We start from the raw sequence: 16986 nt of genomic DNA, 5'->3' as shown, positions 1-16986 counted from the left end.
TGATCTCTGCTGCCCAAAACTGAGGAGTGACTCCAATGAATAGGGATAGCTAGGTGGGGCAGTGGATAAAAGACTGGGCTTAGAGTCAGGAAGATCTGAGTTCAAATCCAGCCTCAGACTTACTAGCTGCGTGACCCTGGGCAAGTCACTTAACCCTATTTGCCTCAGTTTCCTTTTCTGTAAAATGAGCCAGAGAAGGAAGTGGCAAACCACTCCAATACGTTGGCCAGGAAAACCTCAAATGGGGTCATGAAGAGTTGGACACAACTAAAAAATGACTAAACAAAAACTCAAATGAATACATCAGGAAAGCCATGTATAACCAAGGGGTTCATATTGGTGATGATGATGCTGATTATGAAAATTAAAAAAAAAACAAAGAGGAAGAAAAAGGGGCAGCCCATCAGCTTCTATGGAGCCCAGCTGACCCTGCTTGGCCAAATCTAGAGTTAGAGCTATAACTAGTCATCTAAGTGACAGGCTGAGTGGATAAAAGAAAACCAACTTCTTAAATTCTCTTAATGAGCACATGTAGGATAGACCGTAGGACATTTGGACCTACGGGAGAAAATACCTGGAGGTACCAAAAGGCCCCTGCTGAGGATGTCATGAGAAGTCTGGGATGGGGATCGGATGAGTTTAGAGGAAGGAAGCAGCGGTTCAGTAGCTTCCCATTTTGACCAAGTAATTGTGCTAACTGGTGGTAAGCTCAGGTGTTTCTTTGCTGCTAAAGGGGTGTCGGCAACGTCATTGGGTTCTACACGTGTTGGATGGAGCACCAATTGCCCTACTTTAATTTCAGGTTTGCTGCTGGGGAAGTACAATGAAGTACAATGAATCTTTGGTTAAGATACTTGTATATCATGTTCTTCTTTTCCTGGTGCCCATCAAAATTTATTGGGAAGTAGATTGTTCTATCGGTCTTATTTATAGTTTTCTGTCTAGCATTATTACATTGGGAAATAGTTATTTTCTCCTCAATTAAGTGTTTTAACTTGGAGACTGACAACCCAAGACCACAGCACACTTTTACAAGTACATAGAATATGCATACTGAGCATCCCAGGAAAGACTTTTGGTTTCCTCGTTGCCTATCTTTCATTGTAGTTCAGTCATTTCAGTTGTGCCCAACTCTTTGTGACCCCGTTTGGGATTTTTTTTGGCAAAGATAATGGATTGGTTTGCCAATTTTTTTCTCTACTTCATTTTACAGATGGGGAAACTGAGGACAAACAGGACTAAGTGACTTACACAGGGTCACACAGCTAGTAAGTGTCTAAGGCCGGATTTGAACTCAGGGAGATGACTCTTCCTGACTCAAGGCCTAGCAGTCTATCAACTGTGCCACCTAGCTGCCCCTATCTTTCATTACAGTTGTGAAATTGTAGTTTTTTTCAATATAGCTGCTTTTTGTTGGGGTCAGAATAGTTTGAATTCTATTCCTGGCTCCACTGCTGATGAAACATAGGCATTTAGGCATAATAACTAGCAATATTTATATTACTTGTGATTACCCAACTCCTGGAAAAGTTCAGTTATACCCCTATCCTTCCCTCCCCTGTGCCCTGCCACACCCCACCCTCCAAAAAAGAAAAAAACAAACAAACAAACAAAGCTAACATTCTGCTCCAGCTACAGTGTTTGCAATAAGATTCTACCTGTCCACACAAGCCCAGTAATCATTTGTTGCTTTGAAGCCTAGGACAGAGAAAACAGCAATAGAAGCATAGAGGGAGGTCATGCTGTTCACTACGGCTATGGTGACAGCATCTTTTTCACAGTCATTCCTGGGAAAGAAACAAATAAAAGCATTTTCATTGATGTTTAGAGGGTTTGTTTTTTTAAACAAAAGTACAAGATAATACAACAGACATTTACTAAGTACTGTGCTAGTCATTGGAGGAGAAAAGGGATTCAGATAAGGGATGGCTTCCTACCCTCAAGTTGCTTACAGGGGGATAAGAAAACAACACAGAGAGCTAAAATCCACCACATTGTGTGATAAGTGCATGGGAGATGTCCTGACAATGAGCCATGGGAACTCAGATGGGGATGGGTTTTACGACCAGGGCATCTGGGAACACTTTTGGAAGAAGGTGAACATGTGAGCAGGGGACCAGCTTGGTACAGTAGAAAGAGCATTGGATTTGGGGTCAGAGGGCCCAGGTTCAAATGCTATCTCTGTCACTCGCTACCCATATGACCTTGGGTAAGTCACAGCTTCTCTGTGCCTTTGTTTCCTCATCTGTAAAATAAAGGGGTTGGATTAGGTGGCTCCAAGGTTCCTTCCTATCTGCTCCAAAATTTAGGATTCTGTTAGCTGGATTTTAAAGACTATGGTGATGCTATCTTTCTCGCAGATATTCCTGTGAAAGAAAGGAGAAGGGGCATTGCAGATATGGGGGACAGCCTAAGAAAAGGCCCTGAGGTATAACAGCCTTATGGTCAGAGGGCAGGGAGCACCCTAACTCGGCTTGAGCATTGAGTTCACAGAGGTCAATCAGTCAGTAAACATTTATTAAGTGCCTACCATGTGCAGGCACTGTTCTAAGTCCTGGCCTTAACATCTTAGTGCCTCTCATTACAAGCCCTCCTTTTGGGCATTTAGAATTGGGTATCTCTTTGGCATCTCAAACTTAACCTATCAGAAACAGAATTTGTTCTCTTCCTTCCCAAATCTTCCTCTCTTTCTTACTTCACTGTTATTGTCAATGGTACTGCCATCGTCCCAGTAACCTGGCCTGACAACCTTGGTGTCGTTTTTAACTCCTCATTCCCTGTAAACAATTTTAATTGTGAAAAAAAAATCAAATTAGAAAAAAAAAGGTACTCAGAAAAGTTTGATTTAACACTTTCTTTCTTCAATAAATTGTCCTCTAGAAAGAAGAAATGGTCAAAAGCCATCTCATTCCGTTGGCCTTTAAGTTAGGTTAAGTGTTAGAATCACTCTTTGCAGAGAACCTGCAGTTCCCATACTGTGCTATACTTCTGTTCCAATACTTCCCTAGCCTGGAAAGCACTTGCCTGGCTCCCCCATCTTCACCTCTTAAAATCCTTCTTTCCTTCTTCTCTAGAGTTAAAATGCTATGGAATTCTTCCTCCCCTCCATTCTTTACAGCCCAACTCAAATGACTTTTCATCCATAAAACTTTCCCTAATCCCTCAGCCAGAACGACCTTCCCCCACTTTCTAGCATTTTGCTTGCACCTCTGATGCCTTTGTAACAAAATACTCTACTTATTTATGTGTGGGTTGTATTTTCCTAGGAGGCTGTAAGCTCCATGAGGACAGGGACAATGTTGGATATAAACTTTGTGTCTGCCCAGCGTCTAGCACCTTTTTTCTGTATACCGCAGATTTTGCTTTTATAACCAACTCATTTAATAGTTTATAGATATACTACCCCTATTTATAAAAAAGGCAATTGCAGGCTATTTGCAAAAAGTGATTCTAACCCTTAACCTAACTTAAAGGCCAATGGAATGAGATGACTCTTGACTATTCTTTCTAGAGGACAATTTATTGAAGAAAGAAAGTGTTAAATCAAACTTTTCTGAGTAACTTTTTTTTTTCTGATTTGATATTTTTATTTTTTCCACAATTACAGGTAAAACTAATTTTTATATCGGTAATTTTTAAAAGAGGGATCTGGTCATGCAAAGTATTTTTAAATGCCCTTTTTAGTTATAGGAATTCAACCAAAATTATTGCTGATGACTTGTTTAATATTTATTGTAACTCTCAGATTAGTTTTAAATCAAATTTGTTACATAGCTAAATTGTATTTTTATGTGCTGTGTGAATACTTTATAGTAGACTTGCATGATCAATGCATAATCAATGTATAGAGCATACTTTTACCATTTTAAAATATGATTGAGGTCTGTTCCTGCTGTATTGGTTTTTTTTTTTTAATAATACAGTGTGGGGACCACAAAACTCAATTCTAACATTGTTCCTATGGGAAAATATGAGCCATTTTAGAAAAAATCCATTTTACATTATGGTTTCTAGGAATAAAGTGTGGCAAAAATCAGTGACTTCCTGTACTTTTTACCCAGCTAGAGTTCCATATGTCTAAGTTGCTTCCTGGATACATGTTGGGCAACTTTGGAAGACACAGGCCATGAGAGAGGTCATCAGTCACTGAGATGAATCAAAGATCTTCCTTTAAAGAAATTCTCCAGGGCCTCATAGGAAAGAGGTGGCTTTTTAAAAAAATTCTTTATTTGCTTCCTTATGCCTCAACAAACAAAATATTAATTGGTAGAAATGCCATTTGTTTTCTTTTGAAGAATGGTGCAATATGAAGATAATGTCGTGGTTGTTATCACTCTAAAAGTTCAGGAGGAAGTGTGCCCTAAGAACCAAGAGGAGGAGTGATGATTTTATAGCCTTCATGCTATCAAGCCACAACCAAAGCAATAACTCTTCTTACTTGGGTGGATTGTAACTTGAATATGCAATGTGTCCTCCAAAAGCCAGTGAAAGGGAAAAAAAGATCTGAGTGGCTGCATCAAGCCATACCCGGGGATTCTGGAGAATGCTCATCTGAAATTAAAGAATAACAGCAATTATAAAAAAAATAGTTATAATTTCCATTTAAATTGGTTAATAGTTGCAAAATGCTTTAGCAAATATTTTCTTGTTTGTGCCCCTCAACAATACTATGAGGTAGATAGGGCATGTAGTATTTTATGCTCATTTTACAGATGAGGAAACTGAGGCTTAGGGAAATTAAATGGGTTGTCCAATAGAATGATGGTTTTAGAAAGCATCTGCAAAAGCCATCAAGTTCAAATTGTCACCTAAGACCTAAGACCAAACAATGATATCCTAGTTTGGCTTTACCAGCACCTAATTAGCTTAATTTTACTGCCAGCTTTAAAAAGCAGTCTGGAAAGGACTTCTAGGAGCCAAAATGGCAGACTAAGCAGTAAATCGTGGTAACTCTCTTATATTCACCTCCAAACAATCATAAAATAGCACCCCCAAACAAATTCTAGAACAGCAAAACCAGCAAAAAGGTGGGGTGAAACAACCTTTGAGCCCAAGAAACTTGGAAGATCAGCAGGAAAGGTCTGTCTCACTTGGGTAAAAGGGGAGTGCAGTCCAGGACAGGAAGCATCCCTGCAAGCCCCACCTCAGCAAACCAGGGTACATCCTGAGCCCCAGTGCTGTGGAGCAGGTAGGCACCAGCACTAAGACCCCTCAGGTGCCTCAGCATAGCCAGAGGAATGGACATGTGCTTCAGCATAACCCCGGACAACCTCTAGCAGCCAGACCTCCCCATGCTCCAGGACAGCCATGAAGAAATGCTGAAACACTCCACTTGCCTCAGCGCATGCCAGGCACCAGAACTAGGACCCCGGCTCAGCACCAGGCAAGCTGCCAGACCCCTACATCCTCCAGCAGCAACAGCCATTCCACCACCCCACCCCCTCAGTGCAGCACTGAACATGAGGGTCCCCCATGGGCCTCAGGGCAACATCTGGGCAGCACCAGGTAAACAGCCAGGGCCTGCAGTATATGGCATGAGAAACCTGAGAAAGTGCCCCTTCCACTCCAGGAGCAGAGCTCAAATTTAAAAGAAGGGGAAAAGGCCAGAAAAGATGATCAAAAAACCCCAACAACAACAACAAAAAGAATCTGACCATAGAAAGTTGTTATGGTGACAGGGAAGATCAAGACACAAACTCAAAACACCTATTGGCAGAACTCCAAAGAAAAATGGGAAATGATCTTAAGCCCAGAAAGAACTCATGAAAGAGTTCAAAAGGGAGCTGAAAAATTATAGAAGGGAGGTAGAAGAAAAATTGGTAAAAGAAATGAGAAAGATGCAAGAAAATTATGTCTTCTGAGGTCTGCTCCAGGTTTGCTAAGGCCTACGCACCCATGCCGAGCTACGTTCCTCTCCCACCATGGCATAATATACCTTTCTGATCAACCATCCAGGTTGTCTTGGGCTGGAAATTTGTTTCACTCTGTCTTTTTGTGAGTTCTGCTGCTTTAGAATTTGTCTAGAGCCATTTTTACAGGTATTTGGAGGGGTTTGGGGGAGAGCTCAAGCAAGTCACTGCCTTTCCTCCGCCATCTTGGTTCTGCCCCCCAATGCAAGAAAATTGTGAAAAAAGAGTCAACAGCTTGGGAAAAGAAAATAACTGCTTAAAATGTAAAATTGGCCAAGTGGAAAAGGAGATGCAAAAATCCACTGAAGAAAACAACTCCTTCAAAAGTACAATTGGCCAAATAGAAAAGAAAATACAAAAGCTAATGGAAGAAAATAGCTCCTTAAAAATTAGAATTGGGTAAGTAGATGCTAATGACTCTATGAGACATGAAGAATCAAACAAACAAATTCAAAAGAATGAAAAAATAGAAGAAAACATAAAATACCTCATGGGAAAAACAACTGACCTGGAAAATAAATCCAGGAGAGTGAATGTCAGAATCAGTGGACTTACAAGAAAGCTATAATCAAAAGAAGGACCTGGACAATGTCTCAAGAAATTACCAAGGAATACTGCCCTGATATCCTGGAATAAAAGGGTAAAATAGGCATTGAAAGAATCCACCAATCACCTCAGGAAAGAGATCCCAAAATAAGAACTCCAAGGAACATTATAGCCAAATTTCAGAACTATCAGGTAAAGGAAAAATACTGCAAGTGTCCAGAAAGAATCAATTCAAATGTCAGGGAGACACAATCAGGATTACACAGGACTTAGCAGCTGCAACATTAAAAGATCAGAAGTCATGGAACATGATTTTCCAGAAAGCAAAGGAGCTAGGACTACAACCAAGAATCATTTACGTGATGAAATTAAGCATAATGCATCAAGGGGGAATAAAAGGTCATTCAATGAAATGGAAGGATTTCAAGCTTTCAGAAGAAGACCAGAATTAAACCAAAAATTTGATCTCTAATATCAAGAGTCAAGAGAAGCAGAAACAGGTAAAAAGGGAAAAGAAAATGCAAAGGATTCAAAAGAGCTAAATCGTTTACATCCCTCTGTGGGAAGATGATATTTGTAAATCTTTAAAACTGTATCACTAATAGTACAGCTAGAAGGAACATACAAAGACAGAGGGTATGGGTATAAGATGAGTTTGAGGAAATGACAAAAAAAAATTAAGAGATAAGAAAAAGGAGTACACTGCATGCAGAAGGAAGAGAGAGGTAGAATGGGCTAAATTATTTCACATGAAGAGGCACATATAGTGGAGGGGAAAATGGGAGGATGGGCAATAGACATTACTTGAACCTTACTCTCATCAGTATTGGCTCAAAGAGGGAATATTGTACACAATCAGTTGAATATAGAAATCTATCTTACCCACCAGGGAAGTAGGAGGGGAAGAGATTAAGTGAAAGGAGGTCAGAGGGGAGGGACTGACAGAAGGGAAGGCAGATCAGGGAAGAGGGTAGACAGAAGCAAAACTCTAGTGAGGTGGGAAAGGGTGAAAGGAGAGAAAGGACAAACAGGAGGAAAAATAAAATGGAGGGAAATATACAGTTAGTAATCATAACTGTGAATATGAATGGGATGAACTCTCTCATAAAATGGAAGCAGATAGCAGAGTGGATCAAAAACTAGAATCCTACAATATACTGTTTACAAGAAACACATTTGAAGCAGGGAGACACACTCAGAGTAAAAGTAAGGGGCTGGAGTAGAATCTATTATGCTTCAGCTGAAGTAAAAAAAAAAAGCAGTGGTAGCAATCCTGAACTCAGACAAAGCAAAAACAAAAATAGACCTAATTAAAAGAGATAAGGAAGGAAACCACATCTTGCTAAAAGGTACCATAGACAATGAGGCAATATCAATGCTGAACATATATGCATCGAGCGGTATAGCATCCAAATTCTTAAAGGAGAAATTAAGTGAGTTACAGGAAGAAATAGCAAGACTATACTAGTGGGGGACCTCAACTGTCCCCTCTCAGAATGTGATAAATCAAACAAAAAATAAACAAGAAAGAAACTAAGTAGGTAAAAAGAATATTAAAAAAGTTAGATATGACAGACATTTGGAGAAAACTGAATGGGAACAAAGAGAAATATACCTTTTTCTCAGTAGCATGTGGAACCTACATAAAAATTGACCATGTATTAGGGCATAAAACCCTCAAAATCAAATGTAGAAAGGCAAAAATATTAAATGTGTTCTTTTCAGATCATAATGCAATAAAAATTACATTCAGCAAAAGGCAGTGGAAAATAGATTAAAAATTAATTAGAAACTAAATCTAATCCTAAAAATAAGTGGGTCAAAGAACAAATTATAGAAACAATCAATAATTTCATTAAAGAGAATGCTAACAACGAGACAACATGCCAAAATTTATGGGATGCATCTAAAGCAGTACTAATGGGAAAATTTATTTCTCTAAATTCTCTCATCAACACAATAGAAAAAGAGCAAATCAATGAACTGGGCATACAACTAAAAAAAAAAAAGCTAGAAAGAGAACAAATTAAAAATCCCCAGATAAGCACCAAATTGGAAATCCTGAAAATCAAAGGTGAGATTAATAAGATTGAAAGTTAAAAAAAAAACCCACCAAACTATTGAGCTAATAAATAAGTCTAGGAGCTTGTTTTATGAAAAAAAACCCCAACAAATAGATAAACAATTTGATTTAATTTGATTTAAAAAAAGAAAGAAAAAAACAAATATCCAGTATCAAAAATGAAAAGGGAGAAGAAATCACCATCAATGAAGAAGAAACTAAAGCAATCATTAGAAAAATGCCAATAAATCTGACAATCTGAGTGGTTGATAAATATTTATGAATAATAAATTACCCAGATTAACAAATCAGGAAATAGATTGACTGAATAACCCCATCTTAGAAAAAGAAATTGAACAAGACATTAATGGACTCCCTAAGAAAAAATCCCAAGGGCCAGATGGATTCACAAGTGAATTCTACCAAATATTCAAAGAACAATTAATTCCAATACTATATAAACTATTTGGAAAAATAGGCAAAGAAAGAGTCCTACCAAACGAGATATGGTGCTGATACCTAAACTAGGAAGAGCTAAAATAGAGAAAGAAAATTATAAACCAATTTCCCTAAAGAATATTGATGCAAAAATTTTGACAAAAATGCTAGCAAGGCAATTTCAGCAGTATACCACAAGCATTATACACTATGACCATGTGGGATTTATACTAGGAATGCAGGGCTGATTCATTATTAGGAAAACTATCAGCATAATTGACCATATCAATAACAAAACTAACAGAAATCATATGATTATCTCAATAGATGCAGAAAAAGCTTTTGACAAAATGCAGCACCCATTCCTATTAAAAACAATAGAGAGCATAGGAATAAAGGGAACATTCCTTAAAATGATAAGTAGTATCTATCTAAAACCATCAGCAAGCATTATCTGTAATGGGGGATAAACAAGAAGCCTTCCAAGTAAGCTCAGGGGTGAAGCAAGGATGCCCATTATCACCACTATTATTCAACATAGTACTACAAATGTTTGCTATAGTAATAGCAGAAGAAAGAGAAATAAAAGGAATTAGAATAGGCAATGAGGAAACAAAACTATCACTCTTTGCAAATGATATGATGGTATACTTAGAGAACCCTAGAGAATCAACTAAAAAAACTACTTGAAATAATTAACAACTTTGGCAAAGTTGTAAGATATAAGATAAACCCACATAAATCATCAGCATTTCTTTATATGACAAACAAAGCCCAGCAGCAAGAGATAGAAAGAGAAATTCCATTTAAAATAATCATAAACAATATAAAATACTTGGGACTTTACCTGTCAAGACAAACCCAAGAACTGTATGAACACAATTACAAAAAACTTTTCACACAAATAAAGTCAGATCTAAACAACAGGAAAAAATATCAATTGCTTGTGGGTAGGCCAAGCTAATATAATAAAAATTATAATAATTCTGCCTAAAGTAATTTTTCTTATTCAGTGCCATACCAACCAAACTACCAAAAATTATTTGATGGAGCTAAAAAAAAATAACAACAAAATTCATCTGGAAGGACAAAAGGTCAAGAATATCAAGTGAATGAGTGAAAAAGATACAAAGGAAGGTGGCCTAGCTATTCCAGATCTTAAATATATTATAAAGCAGTAATCGTCAGAACTATCTGGTACTGGCTAAGAAATAGAGTGATGGATCAGTGGAATAGATTAAGTACAAAAGACACAGTAGCCAATGACCATATTAACCTAGTGTTTGATAAACCCAAAGACTCTAGCCTTTGGGATAAGAACTCACTATTTGACAAAAACTGCTGGGAAAACTGGAAAACAGTAGGACACAAAGTAGGTATAGACCAATACTTCACATGGCATACCAAGATAAAGTCAAAATGGACACATGATTTAAACATAAAGGGTGATACCATAAGCAAACTAGGAGAGCAAGGAATAGTCTACCTGTCAGATCTACAGGGAAGAAAAGAATTCATGACCAGTTGAGATAAAGAGCATTACAGAATGTAAAATAGATAATTTTGATTATATTAAAATAAAAGACTTTTGTACAAACAAAACCAATGCAACCAAGATAGAAGGAAACCAGAAACCTGGGAAACAATCTCTTTACAACAAATGTCTCTGATAAAGGCTTCATTTCTCAAATATATAGAGAATTAAGTCAAATTTATAGGAATATAAACCATTCCCCAATTAATAAATGGTCAGAGGATATGAACAGTCAGCTTTCAGATGAAGAAATTAAAGCTACCTGTAGTCATATGAAAAAATACTCTAAATCACCTTTGATTAGAGAAATGCAAATTAAAACAACTCTAAGGTACCACCTCACACCTGTCAGATTGGCTTATATGACAAAAAGGGAAAATGATAAATGTTGGAGAGGATGTGGAAAAATTGGGATGCTAATGCCTTTGTTGGCAGAGTTGTGAACTTGTCCAATCATTCCTCAGTTTGGAGAGCAGTTTGGAACTATGCCCAAAGAGCAACCAAATTATCCATGCCCTTTGATCCAGCAATGTCACTACTAGGTCTATATCCCAAATGAAAAAGGGAAAAGGACCTGAGTGTGCAAAAATATTTATAGCAGCCCTTTTCATGGTGTCAAAATATTGGAAATTGAAGGCATGCCCATGAATTGGGGAATGGCTGAACAAGTTGTGGTATATGAATGTAATGGAATACTATTGTGCTATAAGAAATGATGAACAGGCAAATTTCAGAAAAACCTGGAAAGACTTGTCCAAACTGATGTAAAGTGAAGTGAGCAGAACCAGAAAAATATTGTCCACCAATAACAGCAACATTGAGTGATGATCAGTTCTGAATGACTCAGCTCTTCTCAGCAAAGCAATGATGAAGGAAAAGGCTATCCACATCCAGATAAAGAACTGATGGATTCTGAATGCATATTGAAGCATATTTTTTTTACTTACTTTATTCATTTTTGGTTTTTTTTTGATCTGTTTCTTCTTTCACAACTGTGACTAATATGCAAATATGTTTTATGTGATAGCACATATATAGCCTATATCAAATTGCCTACCATTTTAGAGAGGGAAGAGGATGGAGGGAGGGAGAAATCTTTGAAACTCAAAATCTTGTAAAAATAGATGCTAAAAATTGTCTTAACATGCAATTTGGGGAAAAATAAAATACTATTAAAAATAAAAATAAAAAACAGTCTGGAGATGACTGAATTTAGTATTAGAGGGTTCAAATTTGTTCTCTGTTGCTTACTGCCAGTGTGACCTTGGGTAAGTCACTGAACCTCTTTGGGTCTTCATTTCCTCATTTGTAAAAAGAGGAATTTGATGATGATAGATCACCCTTATGGTTTTTTTCTGGCCCTAAATATAGGATCCTAAGATCCTTCTGAGAACATTTAGTAACCAGATGGTCTCAGTAGAAGGAACTTACAGAAGATTTAATATACTTTGAAAGAAGGCTGCTGGTAACATTATAAGGTTACCTCATGCAGGTAAGGAATTTGTTCACCCAACAGGTGAACCAATTATAAGGCTGTTGTGAGACACTCAGACCTTTGAGAACTAGGTTCTTTGATAACTCTGCAAAACAAGGGAAGGTATTTGAGCTAGTTTTCACTTGAGTATATGTTTATTAAATTTGTTTGCCTCAAATCAAACCTATTCCTTTTAATAGCAGTCAAATAAAACTAGGGCTGAGCTCTTCTGGCCTAAGGAAAATGACTGTATCAACCACTTTGATTCATCATTTCATACCAACTTATCTTGTACGAGAACTGATGTAGAATTGTGGGGATTTCTTGGGGTAGGGAGAGCTTTTTTTTTTTAACTGATTTTTCCAGATTGCCTAGTGGTTTGGGCCCCTTTTATACAGACTCAGCGAGACCTACCTGTACTTACATTAGGTGTAAAGAGGTAAATTAATCCTTCAGTAGCTCCAGGTAGGGTGAGTCCTTGGATGAGGAAGACAGTCAAGACCAGATAAGGAAAGAGGGCAGTAAAATAAATGGCCTGCACAAAAGAATGGAGAAATCATGAATGGCTGCTGAACCAGGGAATATTTTCTTTATGTGTTACTTGGATTGTTGTTAAGATCTTTAGAAGACCCTAAGATACACCACATGGGGAGAGCCCCGTGACCCACCCTGCCCATGCTTCTTTCAGGAAGAGAGCCACCAAAGAGGGTTTTCTAGAAAGATTTTGGAGAATGGAAATAAGTAATCAGGACCAAGGCATGTTCTTGTGGGATTACAATAGCAGTTACGTTTTCCATTTCTACGTTACTTGTGAGGTTTAACTAGGAAACTGGATGGTGTCGAGCTTCGTATCTCCTGCATGTACCCATAGTTCCATTTAGTTTAATTTGATTTAACAAATATTTGTTAATTATCTATGTGTAAAGTGCTGAATGAGGAGGATGGTACAAAGGACAAAGCGGTCTCTGCCCCCAGAGAGTTTGTGTTTTAGTGAAATGGGGACCATACTCAACAACATGCCTACAAATAGGTATGCTACAAGGTAAATTAAGGAGGGAGAAAATATTAACAATTGGAGAGATCAGGGAAGGGTTTGGGAAAAAGCAATTGAGCTAAGCCTAGGAAGAAAACAAGGATTCTAAGAGGTAGAGATGAAAAGTCAAGCACTTATGCACTGGGCATGTGTGGGAGCAAAAGATGGCATGTTGAGTTTTAAGAACAGTTATTGATTTGACTGGAACATCAGGTTTGTGAAGAGAAATATGGGGTAAGACTGGAGAGATAGGCAGTAGCCAGATTGTAGAGAGACTCTGTAGTTTATCCTAGAGGCAATGGGGAGTTACTAAAAGTTTTTGAGCAGAGGAGTGACGTGGTCAGGACTATATCTTTTGAAAATAAATTCAGAATCTGTTTGTAGAATGGGCTAAAGAGGGGAAAGACTGGAAGCAAGGAGACCAATTAAGAGGCTAAAATAGTAGTGTAGATGAGAGGTGATGGACACTTAAAGTATAATAATAGCTTCATCAGCAGAGAGAGGATAGTGTTGAGACATGCTGTGGAGGTAGAATTGCTATATAAATTCTACATGTAGAATTGCTAATACTTGTCACTGATTGGATATGGGGAATGAGGAAGGGGGAAGGGTTAAGGATGATGCTGAGATTGTGAACCTGGGTGACTGGGAGGAGGATAGTGGTACCCTAAAATGGAATAGGAAATTTAGGAGAGAGAAGAGGGGAGTTTAGAGAGGAAGACCATGAATCCTGTTTTAGATGTCTTGAGTTTGAGATGCTGATGAGTCTGCCAGGAATAGACATCCAGAATGACTGGATAATACAGGACTACAGATGAGGAGAGAAAGATTATAGCTAGATACATAGATTGGGATTTGCATTTGCATGTAACGATAATTTCACATATAAGTTGGCTAATGCCTATTGTGCTTTTAAAGAATGTAATGGAAGGAGGGGCACTCCAGTCTCTGAAAAAAAGGGGCCCTTCTCCTTGGGAGAACATGGAAGCAAATAAGATTAAGGGAGAAGAGAAAGAGAGAAGAAGAAGGGGAAGAGGAGGAAGAGGAAGAAGAAAAAGAGGAAGAGTCTTGGTGCAGTTTTAAGCTTTTTAAATAAGCTTCTTAATTAATAATTAAATATGAGGGGATCAAAACCACTATTTTTTTTAAAGCTTATTAGAAAGTTTAAGACTACACCAAGGCTTTTGATACATCCTGGATTTTGAGCTGATAGGGACCTTAGACGTCACGTAGTCCAACATTTTCATTATACAGATGAAGAAACTGAGGTTCAGAGAGATTAAATAACTTGTCCAGGCATACAGCAGCAGAGCCAGAATTCAAATGCAGATCCTCTGACTTCAAATCTAGTATAGATAGAGGCTTGGCAGGGCATGAATGACAGAAGAATTGGGTAAGTGAATCAAAGGTGGAGGACAATGTTTAGTTGACTTAGTTGACTAGTTTTAGGGCCAAGACTATAAACTGAGGAAAGCAAGACTAGAACATGGGTGTTGGAATGGGAGAACAGGAACAGAGGAATGACTGGAGATCAAATTGAAAAAGAGAATAGGTTTCAAAGGAATGTGACAAAGGTAAAAGGAAGAACAGGAGCTTATGATCAGAGAGGGAAAATTCAGAGTTCAAAATCATGGCCATGGCAGAATTATGGGAGAGAACTAAAGTCTGACTATCCCTTGTAGGTGACAAAGGTACAGTAAAGGTCATAGGTCACTTGAATACGCCTTAAGTATACCTTTAGCAGTGCAGATAAGCAATTTCTCTGCAATTTGTAGTCTTAGAGGAAATAACTGAGAGATTCAGTGTCTGAATCAGTGTGACACAATGAGTATGTGTCAGAGATGAGACTTGAACCCAGGTCATTCTGACTCTAAGGTCACAGTCTAGCCACAATCCACTCTCCCAGCTGCTTCTCTCTCTGTGCTTTTTTTTTACCCAAACAAATCCCCACATTAGGAGCAAAAGAAGCATGTGTTGCGCTTAGGACAACCAATTTAACTGTTAGGGCCTTACACCTTAGTGGCAGCCAAGGAGCCTGAGATTCCGTTCCCTCTTCAAAAGCACCGCAGGTACTAGGGAAGCATTTTTCATATTTCAAGAGGCAACTGCAAACAGCTCAGCTTCTACAGGGGGCCTTAATAACATTCTCACCTTTCCTGTGGACTCAATACCTCTGATAATGCAGATATACACAATCGTCCAACAGGCCACTAAGCACATGGCCAGCCACCACTGTGGGGTCCCGCTTTCATTGATGTCTGCTGAGATGTTTAGCGTCTGCCTGTACCAGAAATAATTCACAGTATTGCTAAGCTGGCACTCTTCAACAAGCCCTGTGAACCAAAGAGCGTCACACGTCACTGTCAAGGCCACCGTGTACCACAGCCCACAAATGATTGCAGACTCCTTTCATTCTGTTGTCAAGCCTTTCAAAGCAGTCCTGGTGTTGTGTCTGTCTCTGCATCTCCAGCCTGGCCCTGCCAAGTTCTCTGCAGATAGTAGGCACTTATTAGTAAGTGATTGCTGACTTGAATGTTTGTTGAGAAATAGTGGGATTAATGCTTCGGGGACCATTACAGCACCTAAATGATGAATTTAAGGTTTGGGTGAATCCAAACTCCATTGTTGGCATTGTTTTGGGTTTTTTTTTTCTTCCCTAAAAAGTAATAATTCAGCTCAGAGTCATGACTAGGGGGAGGCAAATAAGGTTTTACCCCAGGCCATGCTGAAATTCGAGGTGTTAAATGAAGGCACTCTACCACAGTGGGTTGGGGAATATGGAGAAGTTGGAACCAGGAATCTCCACTTCCCACTGTAACCTATAATATAAGCCTTGCGTATTTCCATAACAAAGGGCAGTGTTTGGGAGAAGGAAGATGTCTTCTTGCTTTTGGTTTTGAAAGAGGACACAAGGAGCCTCAAGCTTTCTTCAGAAAGAAAGCCCTAGAGAGAGAGGAAATAGATTTTGGAAAGCCATTGTTAAGACATTTCAGTCAAGTCCACATCTCTGTAACTCCATTTGGCATCTTCTTGGCAAAGATACTGGGGTGGTTTGCAATTTCCTTCTCCAGCTCATTTTACAGATGAGGAAACTAAGGCAAACAGGGTGAAGTGACTTGCCCAGGGTCACACAGATAATAAGTATCTGAGGCTGGATTTGAACTTGGGTCCCCCTGACTCCAGATCTGGCATTCTGTCTACTGCACCACCTTGAGGAAGCAGAGCCTCAAAATGTCCCTGATTTCCAGCTTACTTCAATTGAGAGCAAGAGGCTTCAGTTTTCCTCTATGTGTCTTCCCAAAGACAAATTTCTCTCTCTTCAGGCCTTTCTCTTTGAAGAGAGGCTGGGGTCTCTCATATTTTCTCTGGAAGCTAGAAGCAAGGAGGTCTCTTCTCTCCCAAGTTCTCATCAATTCTGGGTAGAGTAACCATTCTCTCCACCAATAAGAAGAGTTTTATGCAACTACATCAGGCTCGAACCCCAGGTTACACCAAACTCCAAAGAAGCACAGAGCTACCCCAAATTCTGGACACTGTCCAGAAGACCTGTCACTCTTCTTCTCAAGAACCCTCCATGGTTCCCTGTTGTCTTCAGGATAAAATACAGCCTCCTCTGTGTGGTACTTAAAGCCCATCATACTCTTTTCTCAGCCTGTATCTTTCTAGGCTGATTACAGATCCATCCTCCTCATACCCTCTGACTGACTCACTTTCTGTTTCTTCTTCATGATATTTAAATTCCCACTTTTGTGTCTTTGGAATCCTCCTCCTCTCCCCCTCCCCCTCCTCCCCCTCCTCTTCCCCTTCCCCCTCCTCTCCCTCCTCCCTCTCTTCTCCCTCCCCCTCCTCTACCTTTTGGATCTCCTAGCTTCCATCAGGGCTCGATTCAAGTGCTAACTCCTTCAAAGAGCATTTTCTGATTCCTCTAGATGTGCATGTATTTTGCACATTTCCCATGTTTACTTTTCTGTAAACGTGCTGTGTCCCCTG

At 38.9% G+C, this 16986-nt stretch overlaps 1 protein-coding gene across 1 annotated transcript in view; it reads right to left on the bottom strand.

Moving 5' to 3' along the window:
- SLC6A18 (solute carrier family 6 member 18) overlaps positions 1-16986 on the bottom strand; it is a 45027-nt gene that overhangs the window by 9359 nt on the left and 18682 nt on the right. The window contains exons 4-7 of the mRNA XM_020976712.2: positions 15148-15329; positions 12388-12498; positions 4439-4551; positions 1659-1787 (exon numbers count right to left, since the gene is read on the bottom strand). Coding sequence (XP_020832371.1) covers positions 1659-1787; positions 4439-4551; positions 12388-12498; positions 15148-15329 — 535 coding nt within the window. The remainder of the gene's footprint in view (positions 1-1658; positions 1788-4438; positions 4552-12387; positions 12499-15147; positions 15330-16986) is intronic.

The sequence above is a fragment of the Phascolarctos cinereus genome, unplaced genomic scaffold, assembly GCF_003287225.1.
Source record: "Phascolarctos cinereus isolate Bilbo 61053 unplaced genomic scaffold, phaCin_HiC Scaffold_4;HRSCAF=312, whole genome shotgun sequence".
Classification (NCBI taxonomy): domain Eukaryota; kingdom Metazoa; phylum Chordata; class Mammalia; order Diprotodontia; family Phascolarctidae; genus Phascolarctos; species Phascolarctos cinereus.
Note: the sequence above shows the minus strand (reverse complement) of the source record. Positions and strands in the feature narration are given on the sequence as shown.